The 27077-nt window shown below is 42.8% G+C and overlaps 2 protein-coding genes, 1 non-coding gene and 1 pseudogene across 4 annotated transcripts in view; 3 read left to right on the forward strand and 1 right to left on the reverse strand.

The window, feature by feature from the left end:
• LOC126419889 (uncharacterized) overlaps positions 1-3981 on the forward strand; it is a 92565-nt gene extending 88584 nt beyond the window's left edge. For both annotated transcript variants that reach the window (XM_050087152.1, XM_050087151.1), the window contains exon 5: positions 3795-3981. In XM_050087152.1, the coding sequence (XP_049943109.1) occupies positions 3795-3869 (75 nt within the window). In that variant the 3' untranslated portion in view covers positions 3870-3981. The remainder of the gene's footprint in view (positions 1-3794) is intronic.
• Positions 1761-1878, forward strand: LOC126420060 (5S ribosomal RNA; annotated as a pseudogene).
• A 16990-nt stretch (positions 3982-20971) lies between the features above and the next one.
• Positions 20972-27077, reverse strand: part of LOC126419491 (uncharacterized) — a 33564-nt gene continuing 27458 nt past the window's right edge. The window contains exon 5 of the mRNA XM_050086680.1: positions 20972-21166. Within this exon, the coding sequence (XP_049942637.1) occupies positions 21068-21166 (99 nt within the window). The 3' untranslated portion in view covers positions 20972-21067. The remainder of the gene's footprint in view (positions 21167-27077) is intronic.
• Positions 26749-26822, forward strand: Trnat-ugu (transfer RNA threonine (anticodon UGU)). Its single transcript has one exon. It is a non-coding gene; the product is annotated as a tRNA-Thr (tRNA).

A 27077-nucleotide genomic window follows, 5' to 3' on the forward strand; every position in this document is an offset into this window, starting at 1 on the left:
CGTACGCGTACACCAGAGTTACTCTAGCACGCAATCATCGGGGTTACACTCGTCTGGAATGAGACGTTCCCGAGGGGGGAGGGGTCGAACCGTACATTAACCCTGGGTTCGGTGTGGGGCGGCGGTGGGGTAATGCCAGCTGTTGTGACCGAGCAGTTCTAGGCGCTTTAATCCGGAACCGAGCTGCTGCTACTGTCACAGGTTCGAATCCTGCCTCGGGCATCGATGTGTGTGATGTCCTTAGGTTAGTTAGCTTTAGGTAGTTCTAAGTCCAGGGGACTGATGACCTCAGATGTTAAGTCCCATAGTGCTTAGAGCCATTTTTTGTGGGGTGAGTGGACTGCTGCAGCCGGTTCTGGTGTTGTGTACCACTGAGGGCTAAGGCGGGGACGAAACTCCCCGTCGTTTCTAGGTCCCCAGTTCAACACATACATACATATGTTTCTACTTCTAGTAACAGGCTCTTATACGCTGACACAGTATGAGTTGCAAGACATAAAACTATTTGTGGGCGTTTTTCTCATCTAATACATGATGTCTACTCAAATTTCACGCCAGGGGCATCAAAGTGGCTCTAGGAATGCCTCTACGAGGATGCTAACCAGGTTTGCTTTAATTACACACTGTAGCGGTCGTGAAAATCACCTCTGGGATTTTACGTGGTGACTTGATGTTAGTCAAGAATGCCTTTAAGGCGACAAAGACGCCTTTGTCAACACCTCATAGGCTATGAACAGGATTATGTAACTGGGCTACGGGAAGCTCGATGTTCGTTCTGCGATATTACAGAAAGACTTGGCAGGAAAGTGGCCACTGTACATGACTGCTGGCAGCGGTGGTCACGGGAATGTACGGTCGGAAGAAGAACGAATCTCAGAAGGAAACGTGGCACCACCAAGAGCCGAGATGTGTTCGGAGCATGGTCGTGCAGTTTGAGCAGCAGTTGCCTCCACAGTGACACAACCAACTTTTACAAATCGGCAGAACAGATAACCAATCCAAAGCTGCAAATTTATACGTTATTTCACTCGATGACTTGTTTCAGGCCGAGGCCCCTTTTTCAAATCAGCGTAACATAGTCGAAAATGGAATTTCCGAAGATGTCGAAAATGTGCAATGAACAGTTACAATACATACGGATAACTAAATGCTGATCCACGCTACTCCAGGATGCTGGAAGTTCGTGTTAGAAATCGGTTACTTCATCTCCGAGCCAGACTCCCTGTAGTGTGCATTCCAAGACCCCAAACAACCAGTATCTGCTGCATCAGTGGAGTCAAGCGAGAACTCATTGGAGCAGAGAGGTGGAATTCTGTTGTGTTTCCCGATGAAAGCCACTTCTACCTCGGTACCAGTGAAGGCCGTGTGTTGGTTAGGAGGCCAGCTGAGAGCCTGCAACCAACCTGTCTGGACCTGCAGCTGGAATTATGGTCCGGAGTACGATTTCGTATGGCAGCTGTAGGACTCTCGTAGTTATCCCAAGCGCTCTGACTGCCAGTCTGTACGTCAGTCTGGTGGTTCGACCTGTTGTGATGCCATTCATCGGAGGAGAACACCAGTGTCAACTACAAACACCACTAACCGTCCCTGAATTCATCAAGCAAGTGCAACAGCCATGGAACTCCATCGCACAAACTGACATCCGGCACCTGTACAACACGATGCATGCACGTTTCAATGCTTGCATTAAACATTCTGGCACCTACATCGGTTATTATTGTACTAGCATTTCTTTTTTGCAGTGGCTTATATCACGCCTAGCCAACGGCCTTGCCGCAGTGGTAACACCGGTTCCCGTCAGATCACCGAAGTTAAGCGCTGTCGGGCTGGACTAGCACTTGGATAGGTGACCATCCGGTCTGCCGAGCGCTGCTGGCAAGCTGGGTGCACTCAGCCCTTGTGAGGCAAACTGAGGAGCTACTTGATTGAGAAGCAGTGGCTCCGATCTCGGAAACTGACATACGACCGGGAGAGCGGTGTGCTGACCACATGCCCCTCCACATCCGCAACCAGTGACGCCTGTGGGCTGAGGATGACACGGCGGCCGGTCGGTACCTTTGGCCCTTCATGATCTGTTCGATAGGAGTTTAGTTTAGTTTTAGTTATCTCACACCTATATTAACCTTGATCTTCCAATATTTTTCCGTCAGTGCATATTAGAGCTTATATTACGCTCGACAAACATCGCTTTATATGCTACCAAGATGTTTTCGAAAATCTGCAGTAGTGGCTGTGAGAGAAAAGGCTGGCTTTTAAAAATTTCTTTTCTGAACGACTGTGTAACTCTGGATTAATAATATAGTTAATATTAGCAAATACGATCTCATGGTTACCACATGCTCTTTCGGCCGTTAATTGCAAACCGAAGCCCCCAGCTGACTTGAAGTAGTTTCAAATTTGTTGTGGCAATGTTGTGTACACCCTGTTCCTGTCTTCCTAAGAAGTAGGTCTTCAGGGACTGCCACAGACGATGACATCTCGGGTACGAAAAACAAACTATACATAGTACAACTGATTTAATTTACTCATTTTCTTGGACACTAGACTACTAATGTAGTTTCAGCGAAGAAACATGTCGACAGATATCTTTAACCAGAAGAATGAACAGTTTAGTCAGGGAAATGATTGTGTGACGTCAGTGGCCGGGAGTTCTCATGCGGGAAGTTCGGCCGCCATGTGCAAGTCTTATGGAGTGCGACGCCACATTGGGCGACTTTCGCGTCTACAATGGGGGTGAAATGATGATGATAACAGCACATTAAACAGTCCCTGAAGGGAGAAAATCTCCACCCCAGGCGAGAATCGAACCCAGGCGTGGCATTCCAACGCGCTGACCGTTCAGGTATTAGGGCGGACCTTTCTTACCTACTGCCCACCTATGCATCTCTGTTAGTAGTAACATTTTAACAGCCCAGAAGTTCACAGTAATTGATATTTGCATACTAGAGAAACTACTTTATAAAATCTATTAAGCAGTGTTACAGTAAGATGAAGAATAAGATAATAATTACTTACCAAATACTAGATGTCAAAATTTTATGAAAACGTAATGAAAATATCTTTAATGCCAATCGCCTGACACCCAACATAAAAGCCGGAACACACACTAGTGATCGGAAGGGACCAGGTTGACTGCCACTGTCTTAGAGCGATGTTTCCTAACGCGTCTACGAACACTTAATATGGCGATGAGATGAAATACAGTGGAAAATTAGTGGGACAGGTAAGATTAGCAGAATATAGAGCAGAAATCGTCATGAATGAAATCAGTTTTCCGCACTGGCTGTTCTCGTTAGGATTAAACGATTTATTTTACATTAGTTAGTTGAGTGATACATTTCAAATTGCAAATCTTAATCCGTTAGATACAGTACTCCCTTACTGTTGTAACTGTACTGGTAATTATTATTTTCGTAATACCTGGTGCTACGCCTGTAATTCTAAAACCCAGACAGCCACACACCTCCTTCTAAAATTGTGCGATATAGACGAGTATGCTGAATGAGGCCAAAGTATGAAAGCTTAACGGATTAAACTTTACGCTTTGGATATTGTTATACAGCCAATAGTGAACAATGAAAGGTTAGTTTAATCTCGACAATAAGAGCCAGTGCGGTAAATTGTTATCATCTATGAAATTTGTCAGTGGCAGTGGACTCCATTCCAAGTGAAAAAAGTAGAGAATGTTGAGCGTAGTAGATATCCAGTTATTAAAAGATTAAGGGCGCCGTAGAATGCGATGGAGAGCAGCATCAAAGCATTTGACAGACTGGAGATTTAATGCTGTGTTTCAGGCTGTGGACACTGTGACGTCACTGGTGGATTCTCTGGTAGCCGCCAGCAGCAACAGCACAAGCAGCAGACGTTAAAAGTCGGCGCCAGCGTGGAGGAGAGATTCATCAGCTTCTTTGTCCTAACAGATGTACTGTAATGATGCGACGCCATTCGGAATTGCTGAATAAAAATGTGTAAATGAAATAACTAGCGTTTTCTTTCTGAATATTCCTTTTGTAAGCTCTGCAGTCGTTGGTAACACTGAGCCAAACATTTCAGTTCTGAATCATACCTGATTTTAAAGAAGTTCTGCGCGGACGACTAAAGGCTGTTTTATTTATTTTATTTGGCACTCACCCATATAACACTATTTAGCCACGGACAGGTCCAAGAAATATGATACATCTCCTACACAGCGTTTTAGAAAACACATACATTTTAGAAAATCACTTCACTTGTAATCGATTCTCTCATATTTTCATATTACTGCTTCAAATGCACCTCGCGAGACATAGAAGCATTAGTAGGCTAATAATACTTAAAGGGAACGGAATCCCCAGATTCCCTAGCTCAGAGAGGAATTTTTATCTAACTTTATCATACTTTTGGCAAGCAAAGATCAGATGATTCACGTCCCCCATATCTGAACTGTTGCGCCCGCTTCATCGTTACCACTCACTAGTCAGAAATCCACTATGTAAAGTTCCAATGCGAATATCTTCGTAGTGTCTTAATCAAAGGAAAGGAAGTCTAGTTTTAACAGACATGGTAGATTCGGGACACGGTTGTCCAGTGGACTACGTTCCTGCTCTCTCCCGTTCTTCCGTGTCAATGCTCAAGGACGTCAACACGAAATCGAGTACTTAGAAATCTTTAAGATAGAAAAACGACCAATTTCACCAAGGAATAATGCAGTCTAGTCGTTCATAGATTGCAGAAAGTTTAGATTTATTCAGTACAGCAAAATTTATAAATCATTGTAAACCAAAAATTAGTTAACAGAAGCTACTTAATTACACTACCCGATCAAATGTTTCCGGACAACCCTATTTAATGCGGAGTTGATCACCAGATATCAAAGAGGTAGACTTGCCAGTATAAAGCGAGGTGGGGATCACTGTTTTTTCAGCAGAGAAGCGGTCAGTTGAGAGATCTCAGTGCCTTGAGACGTGGACTAGTCATAGGATGTCATCTGAGCAACATGTCCATCAGTGAAATTTAGATCCCAGTAGAGCTGCCCGCATCGACTGTTGGTGATGTAACGTTGAAGTGGAAACGAGAAGGAACGAAAACAGCTAACCCAGACCAGGCATATCTCATGGACTGTTGGGCAGTGATCGTCGAGCTTTGCGGAGGCCGGTTCGCTAAAATCGCATAGAATCAGCGGAATAAAACACGAGATTTCCATAGTGCAACCAGCACTTCATCTGGCACAATGATTGTGCATAGGGAGTTGAAAAGAGTGACTTCAACGGTCGAACAGCTCCTCGAAAGCACACGTTTCTGTAGTCAGTACTATGCGACGTATAATGTGGAGTAAACAGCGATGCCACTGGACAGTCGATAACTGGACATGAGTGATTTGGAACGGCTAATCACGCTATAACTTGTGTCAATCAGACGGAAAGGAATGGGTACGCCGAATCCCTGGAGAACGACACCTACCATCATGTCCAGTACCCACAGTGAAATATGGAGGAGGTGGTGTTCCGGTATGGGGATGTCTGTCATGGTTAGATATGCTCCAGCCAACGGCCTTGCCGCTGTGATCACACCGGTTCTCAGATCACCGAGGTTGATGGCTGTCGGGCTCGGCTAGCACTTGGATGGGCGACCATTCGGTCTACTGAGCGCTGTTGGCAAAGAGGGGTGCACTCAGTCCTTGTAATTGATTGAGAAATAGCGGCTCCGGTCTCGCAAACTGACATACAGCCGGGAGAGCGGTGTGCAGACCACATGCCCCTCCATATTCGCATCCAGTGACGCCTGTGAGCTGAGGCTGACACGGCGGCCGAGCGGTACCGTTGGGTCTTCGTGGCCTGTTCGGGCGGAGCAGATACGCTCACCTTATTGCACTTGCGAAAACTCTAATTGCAGAACAATATGAACAAGTTTTAAAGCATTGCTTATCGCGTGTAGTAGAGGAACTGTTAGTAGGCGACGACTGTATCAGCATGACTATACATCCTGTCATAGGGCAACATCTGTGCGACAACGGTTTGTCGACAATAAAATTCCTAACATGAACTGGCCTTCTCAGAGTCTCGATCTGAACACCTTTCGAATAAGTTAGGACGTCTCCTTCGCCCAGACCGCAGCGTCTGTCACGACTAGCTTGTTTGGTTTCGGCTCTTGAGTCAGCATAGGCTGCTATTCCCCCACAGACAATCAGACACCTCATGGAAAGTGTCCCCAACATTCAAACAGTAATAAAGGCAGAGGGTGTCCGGATACTTTTGATAGTACCCTGTAATTATACAGATGCATGTTTGCTAAGGTTCAGTGTTTTGTTGTTGTTAAAATATTTTGATAAAATAATTTATTTTAAGTCGCTGATACTACCATACTTTATTTGATGACTAGTATCAGCTCACTGACGAGCCGTCTTCAGATCAATAAAAAATTTGAGTGTTATTTGGAAGACTAAAGTAGGTTGTCATGGTTACATACAGTACTCTGACACTCGTCACGCAGCTACTTCCTTGTTCCTGTAGACGACAAGAATTGCGATTTAGCTCAACAGATTATGACGATTGTAATGTATGGCGATTGCTACACACCGAATCAAATAATAAAGAAAATATTTATTGACATGGAGATGGCTCGTCGATGAGCTTAAACTAGTTAACAAATAACGGAGCTTTAGTGATCCTGACCTAGGATTTTTTATCTACACATTTTAACGTAACGGAACGCATGTCTCATCTTACGGTTGTGAGTTTTGGAGAGTTCAGTGCAGCTATAGTCTATGTCGAATCTCTGTCAGTCCACGAGGCCACCCCGAATAGTTCATATAGCGAAAGCATTATCCACGAAATACAAGGGACCTGGTTATTGCCTTCCACCGTCACATAGATGCAATCTGTCAGATCAAATACACCTATGCTTTTCATACATACCCTCCTCGTAACTTAATTCATTTATGGTAATAAGGATGTTTCTTTCAGCAATTAAATATCTAAGAGATCTTTCAATTTCGAAGAAAAATGTAGAAAATTTTGGGAGTAATAGTTAAGATACCATCTCATCTGTTCGTTTCAAGTTGATTGGTAAAATAACAGAAAACTTGAAACTGGTTGACTGATGGGAATTTGCAAGTCCTCCATATCAATTTCAGTCCAGGAACTTAACCACTGCGCCGTCTCATTCGTTCGATGATTTAAAGTGCTTTTTCAGAAACTGATTATCAGAGAATCTCTACGCATCGTAATTGTATTGTATGTCATAGACTAACACATTGGTTCACAAACTTTCTGAAATCATTACCTCTAAATGACATCATATAGAAACCAACACACCTCAGAGAGTTTAGACTGGAAAAAAATTGTTTGAACATTCCTGTTTTTAATATTAGAAGTAAATACAAAATTTTCACAAGTTCTTGTAGTTGTTATGTTAAAACAAAAAATAACGAAAGTCATTGACATTGTCGGTTGCAACAATCTTTTTATATTGGTTTCGGCAACGCACATTGCAAATCATGTTTCAAGTTCAATCGCTTCCTTGCGTTCGTTTTCATTGTCACCTTAGGTGCAAATCCACATCACACCTATAAGTTGTGGCCACTACCATCAGTATTCTGAAGACTTTTCCTGAAAATAATGGATTCTCTAAGCCAATCTTTCTTCCAGTTACTGCTAGTTTCGAGAAATCTGTTTCAGTCTGCTGTCCTCATGTAGTCCAAGAAATACTGCACCGACTTGAACTTCACTATCCTAAAATATTCCTTCATTCACTGAAAACGGTCTTAAAGCCCAGCCATGTACTTGTCGAGTCTCCAGTTCATTAAAACAGTTACTGATAGAATTTATTCCTTCTGATAAGAGCTGAATCATTTCATGTACGAATGTGCATTTTTCGCTGATGTTGTCGTGCACCTGTGAAACTTGGAAATGTCTTGAATTTCAGTCCTGTGATGGTAAATCTCTAATCCACGAAGAAAACTATCAATTTTGTCTTCTGCGGGCGAAATATTCACAATATTTCCTTGTAAGACGAGGTTAAGCCCATTTTAGATAGAAATTCGTAAGCTACATCACTTTGTAAATAAATATATTATCTGTTGTTCGGCATGTAAGTCTTCGTTCTTCTCTATCCTCGCCCTTTCCAGTGACAAAGCAATTTGCTGTCGAATATCGACCATTCTATGCAACATGTTGCCACGTGGTAGCCATCGTACTTCTGTCTGGAATAATAGCACAAAAAATTTGGTTCCAACCTCTTTGTACAACTCTTTGAGAAGTTTTTTTTTTTCACTACCTGGTATGCGGTTTACATTCTTCACTACCTGCGTGAGAAAATGCCAAAGCATAATGGTGCATAGTGCATTGGCTAGATGCTACATCTAGAGCAACTTCTGTCACTATTGTGAGATATTCAGAGCGAACGCCCATCGTGGTAGGTGCTCCCTCTGTGCAGACATAACCAGCTTCGAGCAAGACATCTCTTGTTTTTTCAACAAAATTCTTCACTGACTCAAAAATATCTTCACTGCATGTTGTAGTGTCTAGTACTTTTAGAACAAAGACTGTCATCTTTTATGTATCGAATGCAGTCAAGCAATTGGGAACAAGATGTAACATATGTCTACTCAGCTAATTGCAGTGCAAAGAAATGATTTCATCTTGTTACGTTGGGGTACAGTGTCCAAATATCCAGACTCATTCTCTCGAAATGATTTCTGGTGGAGTTGTTAGGAAGAGATATTTTGTTTATCTTTTCCACATGTTGCTCTCCGTGAACTAACTTCACCACATCTAGTAAGCCAAATTCGATGGGCTCCTCCCCTATTTACGCGAAGTTTCTTGGTCTCAGCGATTTGGAGAGTGATTCGGTATGAACCTTCTAAATCAGTTTCTGTTGACTAGAGAAAGTAGCATGTTGTATCCTTACGTGGACTTCTCAGAGCAGCTTCTTTACGTTTGAAGAATTCAATGTCTGCCGGCCGTTGTGGCTGAGCGGTTCTAGGCGCTTCAGTCCGGAACCGCGCGACCGCTACGGTCGCAGGTTCGAATCCTGCATCGGGCATGGATGTGTGTGATGTTCTTAGGTTAGTTAGGTTTCAGTAGTTCAAAGTCTAGGGGACTGGTGACCTCAGATGTTAAGTCTCATAGTGCTTAGAGCCATTTGAACCATTTGAATTCAATGTCTCTTCCACCGAACTCTGCATAACTTCTTTCAAAAGTAGTCTTTTAATTTGCTGGGTTTTGTACTCTTTGCTGTTAGCATGTTCTGCGCAGAACACACTGCGGTTTAATTTCATCAGCTATCATGGTCGTCAACAATGTACTGCCTGGCAAAGGAAAGAGAACACCTGGCTAGGGTAGAGGGACCTTGTTTACGTACGAGAAAGAAAGAGATAGATACAGTAAAAGCATAGACTTCGGCCTGGTACACACTGGGACGCATAGCTGCAACTCTTTGTCGCAGAGCTGCGTCTGAACTGCAACTCAGTCGAGTGTCTCAGTACGTTCATATTATACCCTGGTGGTGGTGAACACATTCCTTGAGGGTGTTGTATTTTTTTCGGCAGTGTACATACTCGATCAGGGTTTCAGTAAAGGGGGTTGCAGTGACAGCATTTATGCAGGAAATACGTGTAAAAGCTTTCATTTCGATTGTTTGCATACGATGTTAGTACTAATGATATGTGTAAGAACGAGTAGGGATCGTGATGAGATACTGTTGTAGGAAATGAATTTCGTATGGGGAGGTTTAAGAAGTCTTGATCCAAGAAAGCGATGCACAGAAGCGGCTCGCACCTCACCGTTCGTTCGTCTACTCTTTTTTTTACTTATCCTTGACTCGCTCCTACAAAAGAGAGAGCGACCCTTGTAGAAAATTCTTTTGAGAATACTTTTTGTTGCTACTCTTGTAAAATAAAATGAATATTTGTGAAACAACTGATGTAACTAATTTTAACGGTGTTCAATCTAGGAATGCGGGTACGCCTTGATGCAAAAGACTTTTATTTACATTCTTGCTCAAGCTCTGCGACAATATCACCATCATCAGTAGTTTTTTTTCTTTGTTCTAAATCATATACAGTTTGCACCGTTACAAAACATTAAAAAATGTTATTACATGTGTATTGTTTGCTTCCAGATACTGTTTTGTGTATAGTTTTTGTAATACCACCTTTTTATTCTCGAGTCACTATATGTTTTCTATGTTTGTTGCGTTTTTTAGCCATATACCATGTAGACTGTAACTGAGTGTGTGTGATATTTGTGGGTTGGTGGTTTTTATGTGTTAAGAGTTCTGAGAAAGCGAAATATGTGCTGTTACACTTCGGAGCTTGCATGTGCTCTATGTGCCTTGTTTCGAAGTTTCTTCTAGTTTGTCCTACGTACTGGTATTGACCAATGATGCCTGTGAATTGGTATATTCCCGCTTTGCTGAATTTGTCTCAAGGTTTCCTTTCCGATCTTATCCTTCGTAGTGCTGTTTGTTCTGAATGTTATTCAGAACCCTTGCATTTCCAATTTTATACGCTATTTTATTATTTGTTTCTTTTTTCTGGTATGTTCTGTGTATTATGCTTCTGTGTTTTCAGATCCTTTGGTTGTGCACTTGAGTGAGTGGCCACGATCATTATATTTTATTTTTATACTTACCTTGTTGATTTTTTTATGGTGTCTGATTTGTACTCATTTTCAACAACTTCTCTGGTTATCTTCATCTCATGTGTGTAGTTTTCAGGTTTAAAATCGGTTCTATTTATCCTGTGGAGCATGCGTGTGAAACTAGTATACTTACAAGCGCTGGGTGGTTGTAGGTGCTATGGATAGCACTGCTTGTGGCTGTAGGTTTTCTGTAGGTGGAAAATTCTTGTTGATTGATGTTTCTTGCAATTGTAAGGTTTAGGAAATGTAGTTTCTTATTTTCTTCAATTATCATTGTGAAGTGTATTTTTAGATGTACTATGTTGATGTTAATGTGTAGCTCTTCTCTCCTACTTTGTGTTTCATCTATGAGACAGATTGCCGTCCGTATATCAGTACCAATGTATTACTTTGCACCCTACTGTTTCACATTGTTGTTAAACATTGTGTTCTCCATATGATCCAAGAAAATATTGCCTGAAGTGACAGTGTGTTCTGTGATTAACCTTCAGCTGGGTGAGATCCCATTTACTTGTATGTCTGGAAAGAAGTTGTGAAAGTTGTTCTATAACGCTTATAGTTTCTCCCTTGGGTATATGTGAGTACATGGATGTAATAACAAAAAATAACACTGTTGCTTTTCACAGGATGTTGATATTCTTTATTTTCCCAATTATTTCTTCTGTCTTTTTGAGACTTCTGTTGTTTGTTATTTGCACTTATTCTACAGGAATGTGAGTATGTGCGTCCTTAGTAAATAAGACAGGGCTTTTCTGAAATCAGCCACTGGTCTGACTGGAGTATCAGCTTTGTGGCTCTTTAGAAGGCATGTAGAGAGTGGAGCTTTAGGATTCCTTTCAGTCATTCTTTTTCTCTCGTTTTGTGTGGGAGTGTGTATGATGCTTTCAAAGACCCTTCAAGTTGGTTTGGTACCTTAGTGTTGGTTATTTCATTTTCTTTGAAGAATTTTTCTGTTTTCTCAATGTGTTCTTTTTCTGTTATTAAAACCAAAGAGTTCCCTTTGTCTGGCTTGGTGACGAGTACCTTACGTTGGTTTCTGCGTGTACTGTTAATGGTTTTCTTGTCATACGTTTTTTATTTGTTTTTATGGATTGTTTGTTCTGATTATTTGTTTCATTTCTTCCATCACTAGTCCTTTTGTCAGACCTGGTCAACCCAGGTCTGTTAACTTTTTGATGTTGTCCTATGGTGCTTTCAGTAGTAAGATTTTGTGTGGTCCTATGTGCTGTGTGGATGGTCAACTTGTATTTGGGGCCTTTCTCAAGTTTATGCTGTACTTGTTTTGTGAGTGTTATCTGTTATCTCAGTAAAGTTAATCACGCGTTTTGTGCGTGTGTTTGTGTGTGTGTGTGTGTGTGTGTGTGGGTGTGTGTGTGTGTGTGTGTGTGTCTTAGTTTCAGATGTATTTTTGTTCATTAGTTTATTTAGTTAGTCCTGTTTCTTCCATTTTTTCTCATTGTCGATTCTGTGTGGCGATTTATTTTTCCTATTACGTCATTCAGTATTGAGGAGAAAGTAATTTTGTTGACTAGTCCTAAGTGCAATTTGTATAATTTGACATTCAGTTCTTTCTTTTTTTTAACTCAGGGAAAAAATTTCATTTTTCAGTAGAGATCTATCAGCTGTGAGTTTGGCATGCTGTGCTGAAAATGACATGTTTTTTTTACATCAATTTTAATATAATTAGGAATGGTTTTGTTGAAGTTGATGGTCATTTTTGTTTTATGTAGTTTCACCTGTGAAGTTTATTGAACAGCTTTGCAGGGAATTAGTGTCGGAGCACAGATCAACGGAAGAGTTTCCAAAATACATTGGCTATAATGTGTTAGGTACATGATTTTTTTTTTGTGCTTGTGGCCCTCATGTAGTCACAGTGAGAGGTTTAAACCCTACGGTACTATAAAATTTGTACATCCCAGGTCTAGGACAAGAATTCTCGATGAAGAGAGGCAACATCATGCGTTATCCAGAGTTGTATATTAGCATGACACTCTTCCCATTGCATGTTAATGACACGAGCTCAATTCTGCCCCACTGCCCCACTGCTGATGATCTTCATACATACTGAGTTACTGATAAATCCTTCTCGGGTTTGAGAAGAGGGCTATACAAAAATTACGAGACAGATGGAGAAATGGCACATTTCAATGGATGGTGCACCTCTCCAGGCACCCCTGACCTCAGCAGTTTGGTCCCATAAGACTTTACCACAAATTTCCAAATTTCCAATTGAACCTCACCAAGTTTCTGTTCATAATACACGTCATGGTATAGCTGTAGACCACACCACTAGTGGGGCACGCACCTTAGAACATTGGGTATAATGGAGCAATGCATACGTTTTATGTTATTTAATTCACGAACTGTTCGTCAATCATGACAGTTCAAAGAACGATTTAGTCCAAAATGCCAGGTAAATTCTCCAACATACAGGGGAAACCGATGGTAGGTGCGAGCAGAGAACTGCAGGCAACGCATTCAGTTGCCTGGTGCATTCTACGCAAAAGTATGGATGGTAAAACCATACCGGCTGCACTTTTACATGTGCTGCCTCTAAGGACTAAGAACTTTGTTCTGACTTTTGCAATGACTTACAGTCTCTACTGGAGGAATACGGTTTTTCACAGAAGTTGGTTTTTATTTGTGTCTAGAAAGATGACAATTACAGCAATACAGTGGAGACTTCGTTTTCCTACAGAATAATGCTTCACCAGATTTTCTTTCACATGTTCGTGTTTACCTCAATGCAGAGCTGCCCCAGTGTTGCACTGTAACTGCTTTCTCTCATGAATCTCCTCTTCTCCAATGGTCCCCCATGGTCACTTTGACATCATTCGGTTCCTTCTTAGGGGATTATGTCAATGATCGTGTGTTTCTTCCTCCACTCCCGTTTAATTTGGAAGAGTCGCAAAGAAAGATATTTATTCAGTTGCATATATCGGCCACGTGTTTGGACGTGTATGGCAAGAGTCTGACTATCGTATTGATATTTCCCTTACTGAGCACCTGCCACGTGAGTTAAAAACTTTGAAAGATGCTCTGTCCATCGGTATGTGTCTGTTTTATGTGCGACGTGCAGTTTACACGCATTTGTTCTCTGAAACCGCGGAGCTGCTTACGAATAGCCCTACAGTTAAATAAAAAAGTTAGCTGGAATACTGCTCTCGAGAATGTCAATACTGACGTTTTGTATTATCACAGAATACAGAGTTAAAACTCAGAAGCCTTCCAGAAGCTAAGCAGTCCACGTTACTCATTCTAGGACTATTAAAGTGGAATTATCATAATACATTCAATCTTTAGTCATAAACGGGGCTTACATTACTATCAAAACCTCTTCCCTCTGTACCTGAGAAAGCTAGTTGTACAAAACGCTTGTAATTTCTATTGTCAATTACGGCGATTATATCCTGCAAGTTCTATCTCAGGAAAGTTTACCACGATGAACCCGTACATACGATACATACCTATGACATTCGTCATTTTGATTATACTTTACACAATATCATGAGCTGTATCGTATCTCTAACATTAAAACAAAATTAATGACCTGCCTCTTAAGCAACGACACTACGTGCTCATTTGTTTCTATACATTCTTTCTCCCATTACAACTGATTAACCCAGAAAATCTCTCCCATATTAAAAAGTTCTCATCTCAAACACTTAAACAGAATTTCTCTCTGTTATAACTCACTCATCATGAGTTAATGTATCACTTTTCTACCCGCACACACTTCATAATAATCATTGTTATTATTATTATTATTATTATTATTATTAGTATCAGTAATACTGCTACTACTAGTAGTACTGCTACTATTACTAGTAGTGCTGGCGTTGAATATATACATCTACTGTTTAATGTTATCCTTTCACTTCTGCTACCATCTTTATTATTATTATTTATAATACATTGCGTTATTTAACTGAAGTGTGATGAAAACGTTTTGTATACATAAAATCGTGTTTCAATGTAATATACGATGTAATAAAGAGTACCTGTTTTATTGTTGTGAAGAAGATTTTTCGATAATGTGCCATTTTTTTAAAAATGTTTCCTTGACTTCAGAACATTTCTAATTACACGTTTTTGTTACGTTTGTATGAAACATGTGTTGTGATACCTATTGAGTTCCTGTCCAGGTAATATGCCTCATTTCATGAGTATTGTTAAGTTTTCGACACTAATGTAGCTACATTTTTCATGTATCAAATGCCTTACGGACAATGAAGAAGTCAATTTACAGGTGATTAAAAAATTAGTTTCATGATGATACATACTTCACGTTTTGAGACTACATTGCGTGGCAAAAGAAGTGAAGCTTCTCTATCTTTGCATCCTTCCTTTCTGACAAGAAAATCTTATACGGAATTGAGCAGCACTCACATTGCGATCGTCCAAAAACGTGTTAACTCGAAAATTCACGACGAAAACACAGGGCGGTTTCATCACACAGAAGCGTACAGCACGTAAGGTTTCGCCACATTTCACGTTTTAATAACTTTTAAAACTTTTTCATAAATGTTTTGGTAAAGGTCATAAGAGATAAATCTATCGAAAACTGTACCACATTTGTGAACAAAAACCTTTCTGTCTGTCCAGTGCAGCAAACCAGTAACCGTTACAAAACGAGGCCCCACCAAGAAAACAAAAAAGAAAAGTGTAACAACTATCTGAAGACGGATTTGTAAAAAATCAGAAACAGGTCAAGGTATGATCCAAGTAAACCATGTTGAACCGTACTTGTGGCTAGTTGCCGTTTCAGCTATAAACCTCCATCGCCAGGCTGAGCTACAATAAACTTTTTTAATAAACATAAACTTAGACATTTCTCCCGCTTTCTGAATTGCACTCCAGAAAACTTGATTGGCAGCATTGAAAATCCTTCCCTATGCTATCAGGGCTATTTTAAGAATCGAGCTGACTATGACTGAGCGTTGGTCAGAGTTTGCACGTACCTTCTCGACTCTGTCTACAGTAAACACATGCCACTTTGGAGGTTGTGAGTGTTTGTGTGAGGACGTCCTGGATTTTACCGCCACCCTCCCGATGTGAAGTGTCTCAGAACATGTTGTCTGCATCTACTACCCCCCCTTGCCCCCCCCCCCCCCACCCGTCGGTACACCCACATCGCGCCAACCTTCCTTATTTTGGGTGACAACTGTGGAGAACTACGACCACTGGCCGCTATCAAAACTTTGCTCTCAGAGCTCGATCTTTGTCTCTTCAATAATGGTACCCCCACACATTTCAGAGTGGCATATGGATAACAGTTGCCGTTAATCTTTCCATTTTCAGCCGTCTTCTTCTCCCCTTCATCCGTGACAGTGATCATTTTCCCATCGTCCTCTCCCTTCCCCAGCATCATTCGCCTTGGCCCTCAACAATGCTGATTGGGACAGCTTTGTCTCTACTGTCGCCGTAAGCACCCAACCATGTGGATGTATCGATGCGGCTGTCCAAAACAGAACTGTGTCCATTGTATTACTATCAGACTTCCGAAATCGCCATGGCCACTAGAAATTTCAGACAGGCTCTCCGACGCCATAAGCAACATCCAACGATGGTGCGCCTCATGACCTTTAAAATACTTCACCCCCAGGTCCAATACCCAATAAAAGGACAGAAACAAGAATGCTGTGAACAGTCTATTACTACCATTGAACCACATATTCCTCTTTCGCATTAGGTAGAGCGAATTCACATGCCTTTCACCACACATCACAAGGAGGTATATAATGCTCTGTTCAGTGAGTGGAAATTCCCCAGTAACCTAACTCTTTGGCCTAACACGGCTCTCCTGGGACAGAACATACCCACAAGAAAATGCTCAAACAGGTTTTGGTAGATTTCCAACGTCACATTCCCATCTCAGTCATGAAAGAACCTGTAAACCCTCCCTTGAGATGGACAGCTATCATCAAGTTAGTCTCATTAATGTTCTCTGTAAGTTAGTCGAACATGTGGAGAAGCTACGGCTGTGCTAGTACCTTGATTCTTGGGGGTTTTTGGCTCTCTCCAAGGCTGTTCTACTGCCTGACAATTTTGCCTACCTGAAGTCTGCTACTCAGTCAGCTTTTGCCCATTATCGCTGTCTTCTTTGACATGCAAAAGACTTGTGACACCACAAGCCATGGTCGTATCCTCGTTACCCTACATGAGAGGGATCTCTGGGATCTGCTCCCAATTTTTATCTGGAACTTCTCCAGTTTCAAGTTGGCCCTTGCCACAGTACTCACATACACAAGATGATGGGGTCTAACAGGGCTCTGTATTGAGTGTGCCTATATTCCTAGTGGCTATCAATGGTCTAGCTGCAGCTGTGGGGTCTACAGTGTCGATCCCCCTGTATCCTGATGATGTGGGCATTTAATATTGGCTCTCTTACAGTGGGTGTTGCTGAACGCCAACTGCAGATTGCCATTCAAGAGATGCCATCGTGAGTTCTCCCATGGCTACTGGTTTTCAGACAATGAGACTTGCATCATGCTCTTCTGTCGCCATCATACTTTCATTCTCAACTAGAACTCTACCTCGACGATCAACTACTCAGTGTGGTGGAGACTTATCACTTTCTTGGTATGATCTCAATGTCCAATTGGCGTGGCTTCTCCATCTTCGCTATCTTAAGTGAATGTGCCTCAGTAACATCAGCTGGTGTGCACGCCTCTCTACATTTTTGCTACTCTACGATGTTCTGAACCTGTCTCATCTTGATTATCGGAGTCTGACATATGACTAAGTATCACCTTCCGTATTGTTGATGTTGGACCAATAACAGCGCTGCTGGTCTTACTTGTGACAGATACTTTTCGGATGAGCACCAACAACTGCTGCTCAGCTGTGCAATAAACATGTGCTGCTCCCCTGAACATCCATACTACTGTGTCCTTTCTCCTAGCAGGGAGAGCCACCTCTCACAACAGCAGCCTAGGATTGGAGTCACGATTGCAGCTCGCATTCTCTGCTCTGAACTCCAACTTTCCCCAGTGTTGCCTCTTGTCAGGCACCAATAGTGTATGCCTTCTTGGTATGTAGCCCATTATCAGGTCTGTCTCGACCTATCCTTTGGGCCGAAATCCTCCATTGATGCCATGGTTTTTCGATGACTGTTCATGGCTGTCGTTGATGCATTTCTGAGTTAGATGTTCACTGCCAGCTCCAAGGTCAATGGATGAACCAGTTTTGTCTGCTAATATGCAAGATGCACAGAACTATGTTCCCTGCAAATGGATGCAGTGCATTCACTACTGGTTTGGTAGTTGTGACTCAAGCTCCCAGTCACGTTCGTCCTTGCAACAGAAAATGTTCTTAATCGGCAGTGCTCGATACCCATCGGTTACAGCTACCCAGGACGTCCTTTCTGACCTCCATGAAGCTGGATGTTCCGTTGACTTTGAACCCCAGGTGACATTGGGATTCCAGGAAACAAATATGCTGACTGGTTGGCCAAGTTGGCTACCAGGATACCGACTATGGAGATAGGAATGCTGGAGCCAGACCTTCAGTAAATTCTATGCCATCAGTTGTTTGAGGCTTGGGAGATGGATTGGTGTGTCTTGGTTGCTCTGAACAAGCTGAGACCAATAAAGTGGTCCATGACCATGTGGCAGTCTTTCCTTCATGTTTCTCACAAGGAATCTACCATTCTATCTTGGCTTTGCAATGACTGTGCTTGTCTAATCAATGGCAACATCCTACAACATGAGGATCTTATCCATTGTTTCTGGATCATGGGATCCTGGGTTTGATTCCTGGCTGTGTTGGAGGTTTTCTCTGCCTGCGGACTGGGTGTTTGTGTTGTCCTCATCATTCCATCATCATCATCCTCATCATTTATGACAAGTGGTTAGATTGGACTGTAAAAAAAACTGGACTGTTTAAAAATTAGGACTTTGTGTGGGCGATGATGACTGCGCAGTTGAGCGCCCCACAAACCAAACATCATCATCATTATCCACTGTGGTGCCCATTTCGCAGTGGCCCACTTTTTATTGGACTACCCCAATTTGGACACTTTGTGGCGAATACTTAAACTGGTTAAAATGCTACCTGTAGTGCTAGCAGATGACGCCTAACTGGCTGATCACCAAAGTGGCTGATCTAATTTTACGTTTTACCTGTGAAGGTGTTTCTACTCCTTTCTGTGTGGTACGACACATTGGCGTCGTCGGCAGCTTGAAGGACTGCAGGGGTGCCCCGTCGCCTGTTCCGAGCCAGGTGATGCATAGCTGCTGTTGCTCGGGGGTCCAGCCTGGATCGTGCCCGTCCCACCTCTTTACTTCTTCTTATTCTTTTACATCTGCTGTTCGTTTGCTGTCTCGTCGTCATCTCTTTCCCGACATTTTATCAACTCGTCTGAGCTGTTAGCTTTCTTGTGGTAATGGAAGGTGAGAAAACACTTGTCGGATGCTGAGAGTATGTCTCTTGTCTAATATCATGTACCAGGGGCCTCCAGCTTCTTTCTGAGCGGAGCAACTCACCAACCTCCACCCTCTTACCACTCATTCACTTCTACTTGCTTGTGTCTCTTGATTTTATTGATTCTCGCTTACAATAGCGTTTGTCAGGACTTGTCTTTTGCTCCCTTCTCTCTAAGGAGTCTTCCTAGCTTGGCAGATATAGAATGGGGGGACTGATTACCTCGTTTTTTCGTCTCTTTAACCTCATCAACCTAATCCAATTTTTCACATCTGCGCATCATCCCAGAACAGGTGATGGACTCCCTGCTACCTTCTGTGTCATCAAAAAAATGGCTCTGAGCACCATGGGACTTAACGTCTGAGGTCATCAGTCCCCTAGAACTTAGAACTACTTAAACCTAACTAACCTAAGGACATCACACACGTCCATGCCCGAGGCAGGATTCGAACCTGCGACCGTAGCGGTCGCGCGGTTCCAGACTGTAGCACCCAGAACCGCTCGGCCACTCCGGCCGGCTTCCGTGTCATCCCCCACCATTGTATGGATGCTAGCACCAGTTGGACTAGAGAATTACAGTCCCACGTGTAGGCTGCCGTTAACACCGCAACACAAGCGGCTGCATATGAAGTGGTTATGTGACCAGGAAGCATAGACTGTTCGTGAATAGTACTGTGTTCAGCGATGAATCATAGTCGGCGACTGTGGGGCGACATGGAGAGGTCTCATTTTTCCAATGTTTTTGAATGGCACAGTAGTGATGCTCTTTGTGGGGGGTCATCAGATGCTGAAACACCCTGTAGATAGGCAGACTGCACATAGTACACTGCCGTTTGGAAAAAATTGTACCTCTTTTAAGGATCAGCGTGATGTGCTTAGAATGGAAATGTCACAGTGAAACTTCCAGTTTTACAAAACTCATTGCTATACATTTGCCTGTGCAGAAGTGACTTCTCGACGGTCAAAGTTTTTTTTTTTTTAAAAAAAAAAAAGTCTGCTCTCTGTGGGAGATTTTGTTTTAAAGCCGAAGTCATTCGAATAGTTCTATTATTTCTTTCAAGCGTTCCATCTCGCCCTAATCTTGTCATAACTACTTAACTACTACAGGGAGCATCCTCGTCAATGTATTTATCATATCCTAATCTTAGTCTGTTCAGTTTTTCTTTTCAACTCCTGTCGCTATCAAACTTTACTGTTTCTGAACTGGATACTAATCGGTAAGCGGTTCATACAGCCTTCTTTCTTCATCTGCTCTTTGTGGTAACTGTACTTCTAACACATTTTCATAGTCTCTTATTTTTACGTCCTTCGATAGCACGACATTTAAAATGTTTTGCTGTCGTCCTTGTCTCATTGTGTTTCAGAGACACAGTTCACATACTTCTCTCTCAACTTCAGTGTTTTGGTGTTGCAACTGTTACTTTCTGTTGTGTTTCTGTGTCGCACAGGTGATGAATCTGCTCAGTATTTGGTAAACAGGTTTCAAATGGCTCAAATGGCTCTGAGCACTATGGGACATAACTTCTGAGGTCATCAGTCCCCTAGAACTTAGAACTACTTAGACCTAACTAACCTAAGGACATCACACACATCCATGCCAGAGGCAGGAATCGAACCTGCGACCGTAGCGGCCGCGCGGTTTCAGACTGTAGCGCCTAGATCCGCTCGGCCACTCCTGCCGGCTGCAAACAGGTTTAGAAAACGTCCTAGAGGCTGAATAAAGTCGGAGAGCGCAGATTGTTAAAAGAAAAAAAACGAAGCCTCACAGACTTGTGTAGCGAGTCAGCGCTCAAGAGATTACAGTGTACGAAAATGTCTCGATTGAAGATGTAGCTGTGATCGATTCTTCGTGAAGTAAAGAGATAGCTTCCGGCTCGGACAAAGGAGGGACTGAAGGAAGGGGAATGCAGAAAAATAGAGAAGAAAAGCTGATTGCTGAAAACTTTTAATCGATGAATACAGTGAGCGACTGAAAATCAATGGAGTGCGGCCGTTTCTACGGACACGTTTGCAGCTGCTGGACCTCACGCCGCGTTGTCGGAAGCGACAGTGGTGGCGTCACCGCTTCCGTCGTCGCCAGAGGGCAGCAGGCCCTTCACCAGGTCCAGCACTCCCTCCACCGTCTGAAACAGAGCAGCCGTGGCTCTCAGTCCACACTCCGAAACAACAAATCAGCAGTCTACGCTTCTCAAGCATCTATACACCGGAAACAGCGCCGAGTGCAATAAAAAAAATGCGTGTTGGGCATTTCAGGGAAAAGAAAAATGTGTCTGCTGTGACGACACACAAGTTATTGTGGAGTCTCAGCTACTGATTTTCCAACAAGATTTAGATCTACAGCAAAGTAAGTCCGGAACAAAGAAAGGCAGCGGTCACCCAGAAAGGGCTAGTCTGAGAAAATTTTCGCAAGGAAGCGACTTATTTGGTTAGCAATTGTCGAACACGAACGGAGAAAATCACGCTGAATGTTCTGGATTCATCGATGGCTTGAACAGCGAATTTCTGGCAGAGGAACACTGCACAATGCTGTCCAACGATCTGAGATACACTGTGTGATCAAAAGTGTCTGCACACCTGGCTGAAAATGGCTTACAAGTTCGTAGCGCTCTCCATCGGCAACGCTAGAATTCAATATGGTGTTGGTCTACCCTTAGCCTTGATGACAGCTTCCAGTCTCGCAGGCATACGTTCAATCAGGCACTGGAAGGTTTCTTGGAGAATGATAGCCCATTCTTCAGGGAGTGCTGCACTGAGGAGAGGTATCGATGTCGGTCGGTGAGGCCTGGCAAGAAGTCAGCGTTCCAAAACATCCCAAATGTGTTCTATATGTTTCAGGTCAGGACTCTGTGCAGACCAGTCCACTACAGGGATGTTATTGTCGTGTAACTACTCCGCCACAGGCCGTTCGTGATGAACAGGTGCTCGATCGTGTTGAGAGATGCAATCGCCATCCCCGAATTGCTCTTCAACAGTGAGAAGCCATCGGATCGCCACGTTGTGTGCCGTGATTCGTCACTCCACACAACTCGTTTCCACTGTTAACACTCCTTAGACCAAGCGACGTGTCGTTTGGCATTTACCGGGGTGATGTGTGGCTTACGAGCAGCCGCTCGACCATGAAATCAAAGTTTTCTCACCTCCCGCTTGACTGTCATACTACTTGCAGTGAATCCTGACGCAGTTTGGAATTCCTATCCGATGGTCTGGATAGATGTCTGCTTATAACATACTATGACCTTTTTCAACTGTCGGCGGTCTCTGTCAGCCAACAGACGAGGTCGGCCTGTACGCTTTTGTACTGTACCTGTCCCTTCACATTTCCACTTCACTATCACGTCGGAAACAGTGGATCTAAGGATGTTTAGGAGTATGGAAATCTCGCCTACAGACGTGTGACACAAGCGACACCCAACCACCTAACCACGTTCGAAGTCCGTGAGTTCTGCGGAGCGCCCCATTCTGCTCTTTCACGATGTCTAATGACTACTGAGGTCGCTTATATGGAGTACCTGGCATTAGGTGGCAGCACAATGCACCTATTATGAAAAACGTATGTTTTGGGGGTGTCCGGATACTTTTGATCACATAGTGTACATACTACTAGATGATATTCGTTATGCCTGTTGAAGTTCCATCCAATTTTCGGTTTTAAATTAAATACAGTTCAAGTGTACTGACTGTCAGTTTGTGCATGCATAATACTCATATTCTCGACGTTGCGTTCAATACCAACACTCTGAAGTTACGTATTAGATAAAATAGATTTTATGATCGAGATTCGTTTAATAATTTAATTCGAGCGGGAGAGAAGGTACTTTAGAAGCTGCTCACCATCATTTACAAATATATTTACCTTCAAGAAACAAACATGAGCCAGCTCGTAAATCCAGAAATAGGTATGTATCTCTTACACAGAGTTTCATAATAGCAGGAACACCCAGTGCGTAACTTGTGTTTACTTTCAGACGTAGATTGGCAGTCACGTTAAGGTTTCTTGTCACTGGGAAAACATTCCAGCCGTTGGTCTTTGCAACCAAACTAGCAGCAAATACATTATTTATAATAAAGAACTTAGGCTTTTGAGAGAACACTTCTACTAAATGAATAAAAAACACGGCGAATCGTTTAAAGAAAGAAAGTGAAAAAATAGGAATGAACTGCACACGAACCTGCTACATTTCTCTTCACATCTTGCGAGTAAACAACGCTATAATCGGCGCTGCAGCTTCGACATACCATCCAACAGTCCGTATGTGGCACAGACTGCGTAAATAATGTGTCTACAAATGGCTTTATTTGATATTTAATATGGAAATTGTAAAAAAAGAAGACGAGCTTTTGAGAGGTCATCATCGTGCCGTAGCATTCAAACGGTGTACTTTCTAGCACACACTTCACAACACTAAAAACACAAACTATAGGAAGCCCTTACCTACCGATAGGTAGTTTCTTGCCATTTTATTATAATGAATCGCAACTACAACGACTCTCCATTTGCTGGTGCTTCGAAACACCTTATGTTCATACCACGTACTTTATGTGCCTCGTGATGCCAATTGAGGAGCTACTCGACCGAACAGTAGCGGCTCCGGTCAAAGAAAAGCAGCATAACGACCGAGACGGCGGTGTGCTGACCACAAGCCACTCCTATCCGCATCGTCAGCTGAGAATGACACGGCGGTCGGATGGTCCCGATGGGCCACTGTGGCCTGAAGACGGAGTGCTTTTTCATGTACTTTATGAGAAAAAAAACCTACCAAATACAATGCTTAACGCCGTACAATATGGCGACTCCTATGTTATGCCTTGTAATGTAGAACGATGTCCCATTTCATTGGTCACGTTGCTCCCCGAAGCTAAAAGCTGACATGCCAGATTCTTTATTTCACGCTCTTCAGTGTAGCGGAACGTGAAATTCCACGCTGTCACGTCGCCAGCTCCTCGCCCACGTGCGATTCCACGCCTCGTGAGAACGACGGCTCTATATTCGTGGCTTCTCTGACCCCCCCCCCCCCCCCCCCTTCGCAGCTTGTTGACCCAAGCGGTGGCTTGTATCGCTTGGGCCTTAAACCGACCCTACCTCCCAAAAAATGGTGAGTGTTGGATCAACCGTGGGGGGCAGTCGGGTGAAACGACGAAAGGGTTAAGATAACATGTTTACGAAAATGACGCTTTACTGAGTACCTCTGCCAATATCTAGTGACCTCAGTCAGCTAGCCACGTTTGTCAATTCCGAACATTTGACGTTGCCATTCGCTTAGGTCGCCACAGACAAAACCGTGTTGTGGAGCCCAGAGCGTGTAAGATTGCTCGTCACTTCGTAAGCGACAGCGCGTGTGTAACCACTATCTCTCATTACATAATGTGGTATTCGTGATTTAGTCCTAAAATCTCATCGACTTATATATGTGTTTTACTTTTTTAATAATATCTATGATCTCCTACAATGTTGTTTGAATTAAAAATGCAGAAGTCTTCTAACAAGGGAACCTCCCCATCGAACCCCCTTCAGATTTAGTTATAAGTTAGCACAGTGGATAGGCCTTGAAAAACTGAACACAGATCAATCGAGAAAACAGGAAGAAGTTGTGTGGAACTATGAAAAAAATTAGTAAAATATACAAACTGAGTAGTCCATGCGCAAGATAAGCAACATCAAGGACACTGGCAGTCAAAGAGCGCCGTGGTCGCGTGGTTAGCGAGAGCAGCTACGGAATGAGAGGTCCTGGGTTCAAGTCTTCCCTCTAGTGAAAAAGTTTAATTTTTTATTTTCAGTTTATGTGACAAACTCTTATGTTTTCATCCCTTTTTTGGGAGTGATTATCACATCCACAAGAAAACCTAAATCGGGCAAGGTAGAAGAATCTTTTTACCCATTCGCCAAGTGTACAAGTTAGATGGGTCAACAACATAGTCCTGTCATGTGACGCACATGCCGTCACCAGTGTCGTATAGAATATATCATACGTGTTTTCCCGTGGAGGAATCGGTTGACCTATGACCTTGCGATCAAATGTTTTCGGTTCCAATTGGAGAGGCACGTCCTTTCGTCTACTAATCGCACAGTTTTGCGGTGCGGTCGCAAAACACAGTCACTAAACTTATTGCAGTGAACAGAGACCAGAGACGTCAATGAACGAACGGACAGATCATAACTTTGCGAAAATAAAGAAAGTAAAATTTTCAGTTGAGGGATGACTTGAACCAACGACCTCTCGCTCCGCAGCTACTCACGCTAACCACGGGACCATGGCGCTCCTTAGCATACATTCTCCTTGATGTTGCTTATCTTGCTCATGGACTACTCAGTTTGTATATTTTACTAATTTTTTTCACGGTTCCACACAACTTCTTCCTATTTTCTCGATTGATCTGTGTTCAGTTTTTCAAGCCCTATCCACTGTGCCAACTTATAACTGAATCTGAGGGGGGTGCGATGGGGAGGTTCCCTTGTTAGATGCATGGAGGGTAAAATGATGATTGCCGACTAGCCACTCGCCTTTTTTCGCGATTCGTCAGCTTACCCGTCAATTTATTAAACCCCTCAGAGTTTTCATAGTTAATATAGTGCCTTTTTATTGCATTACGACTGAAATTTCAAATGCCTTAATAACTGCACATAAATCAATATAATGACCAGAACATTTAATAAACCTAAGATTGAGTCCCAGTGCTCCTGTTCTACTGACTCTTTCGCTCAAACAGGGAGGTATTTCCGGTATGAGTGAAGGAGCCTTCTCTACATTGAAGTAGAAATTGTTTCTAGCGATATAATAATTTTGATATTTAACAACATTTTCAAACCTGCTAATTTACAATATTGCCGCGGTCCTTTCTAGGTCGTCGTAAATTAGCAAAACTGAAAATTTAATAATATTCGTTGAAGCAAATTCTTGCCTTAGTTCGTCGTCTTACACGACTGCTTTCATCAGCTTACCAGGACATTTTTTTAAACTAATAAATGGCCCCTTTCGAGGCTGTGTCTGATAATTGCGTCTTAACTGTGTATTCTGAGTGGAGGTGATTAATATGGATGTTTGTATTAGCCGAGCACGATAATATTGCACCCAGGAATGAAGGTGCTTCGGTAGGCTTATCGCGTGTCGGTAGGTAATCGGGATTCGGAGTGGAGGTTGGTTGGTTGGTTGGTTGTGTAGAGGGGACCAGACAACGAGATCATCGGTTCCATCGAATTAGGCAAGGATGTGGAAGGAAGTCGGCCGTGCCCTTTCAAAGGTACCATCCCGGCACTTGCCTGAAGCGATTTAGGGAAATCGCGGAAAACCTAAATCACAATATATTTAGGAAGATAGTAACTATTCTCGAAAGAACAGATACCATTGATGACCGTGCAGCTTCTCTAGAATAAATGATAATTAATTGAAACCCTCAGCTGCCGACAGGTGTTGTTGATGTACCTCGATTATCATTTATTCTAGAGAACCTGCACGGCCATCAGTGGTATCTGTTCTTTCGAAAACAGTTACTATCTTCATATATATATATATATATATATATATATATATATATATATATATATATATATATAGTTAAAGGCTGCCCGGCCATTGACCTTTGTCTGTGCGAATGCGCCCAGGTTGCCCGAACGCTTACATTACGTATGTAGATTGTGGACTGTTGGGAATGTGGGTCTCACGGGAAGCGTGCAAGGGACAAGTTCCTGCAGTCGCGCTATTCATCTGTGTCCTCGGTGGCTCAGATGGTTAGAGCGTCTGCCTTGTAAGCAAGAGATCCCGGGTTCGAGTGCCGGCCGGGGCACACCTTTTCAGCTGTCCCCATCGAGGTATGTGAACAACACCTGTCAGCAGCTGTGAGGGTTTCAATTAATTATCACTAAATCAGAATGGTGGGCGCGGGTTTGAACCATCGTCCTCCTGAATGAGAGTCCAGTGTGCTACCCAATGCGCCACCTCGCTCGGAGCAGAGCTTGGTGATTAGTTATGAAGCGGATGGTCAATCACAACAGGCGTAGAGGCCAATTTCATCTGCTATATATCGCTTTCATTGTAATAG

The sequence above is a fragment of the Schistocerca serialis genome, chromosome 9 (assembly GCF_023864345.2).
Source record: "Schistocerca serialis cubense isolate TAMUIC-IGC-003099 chromosome 9, iqSchSeri2.2, whole genome shotgun sequence".
Taxonomy (NCBI): domain Eukaryota; kingdom Metazoa; phylum Arthropoda; class Insecta; order Orthoptera; family Acrididae; genus Schistocerca; species Schistocerca serialis.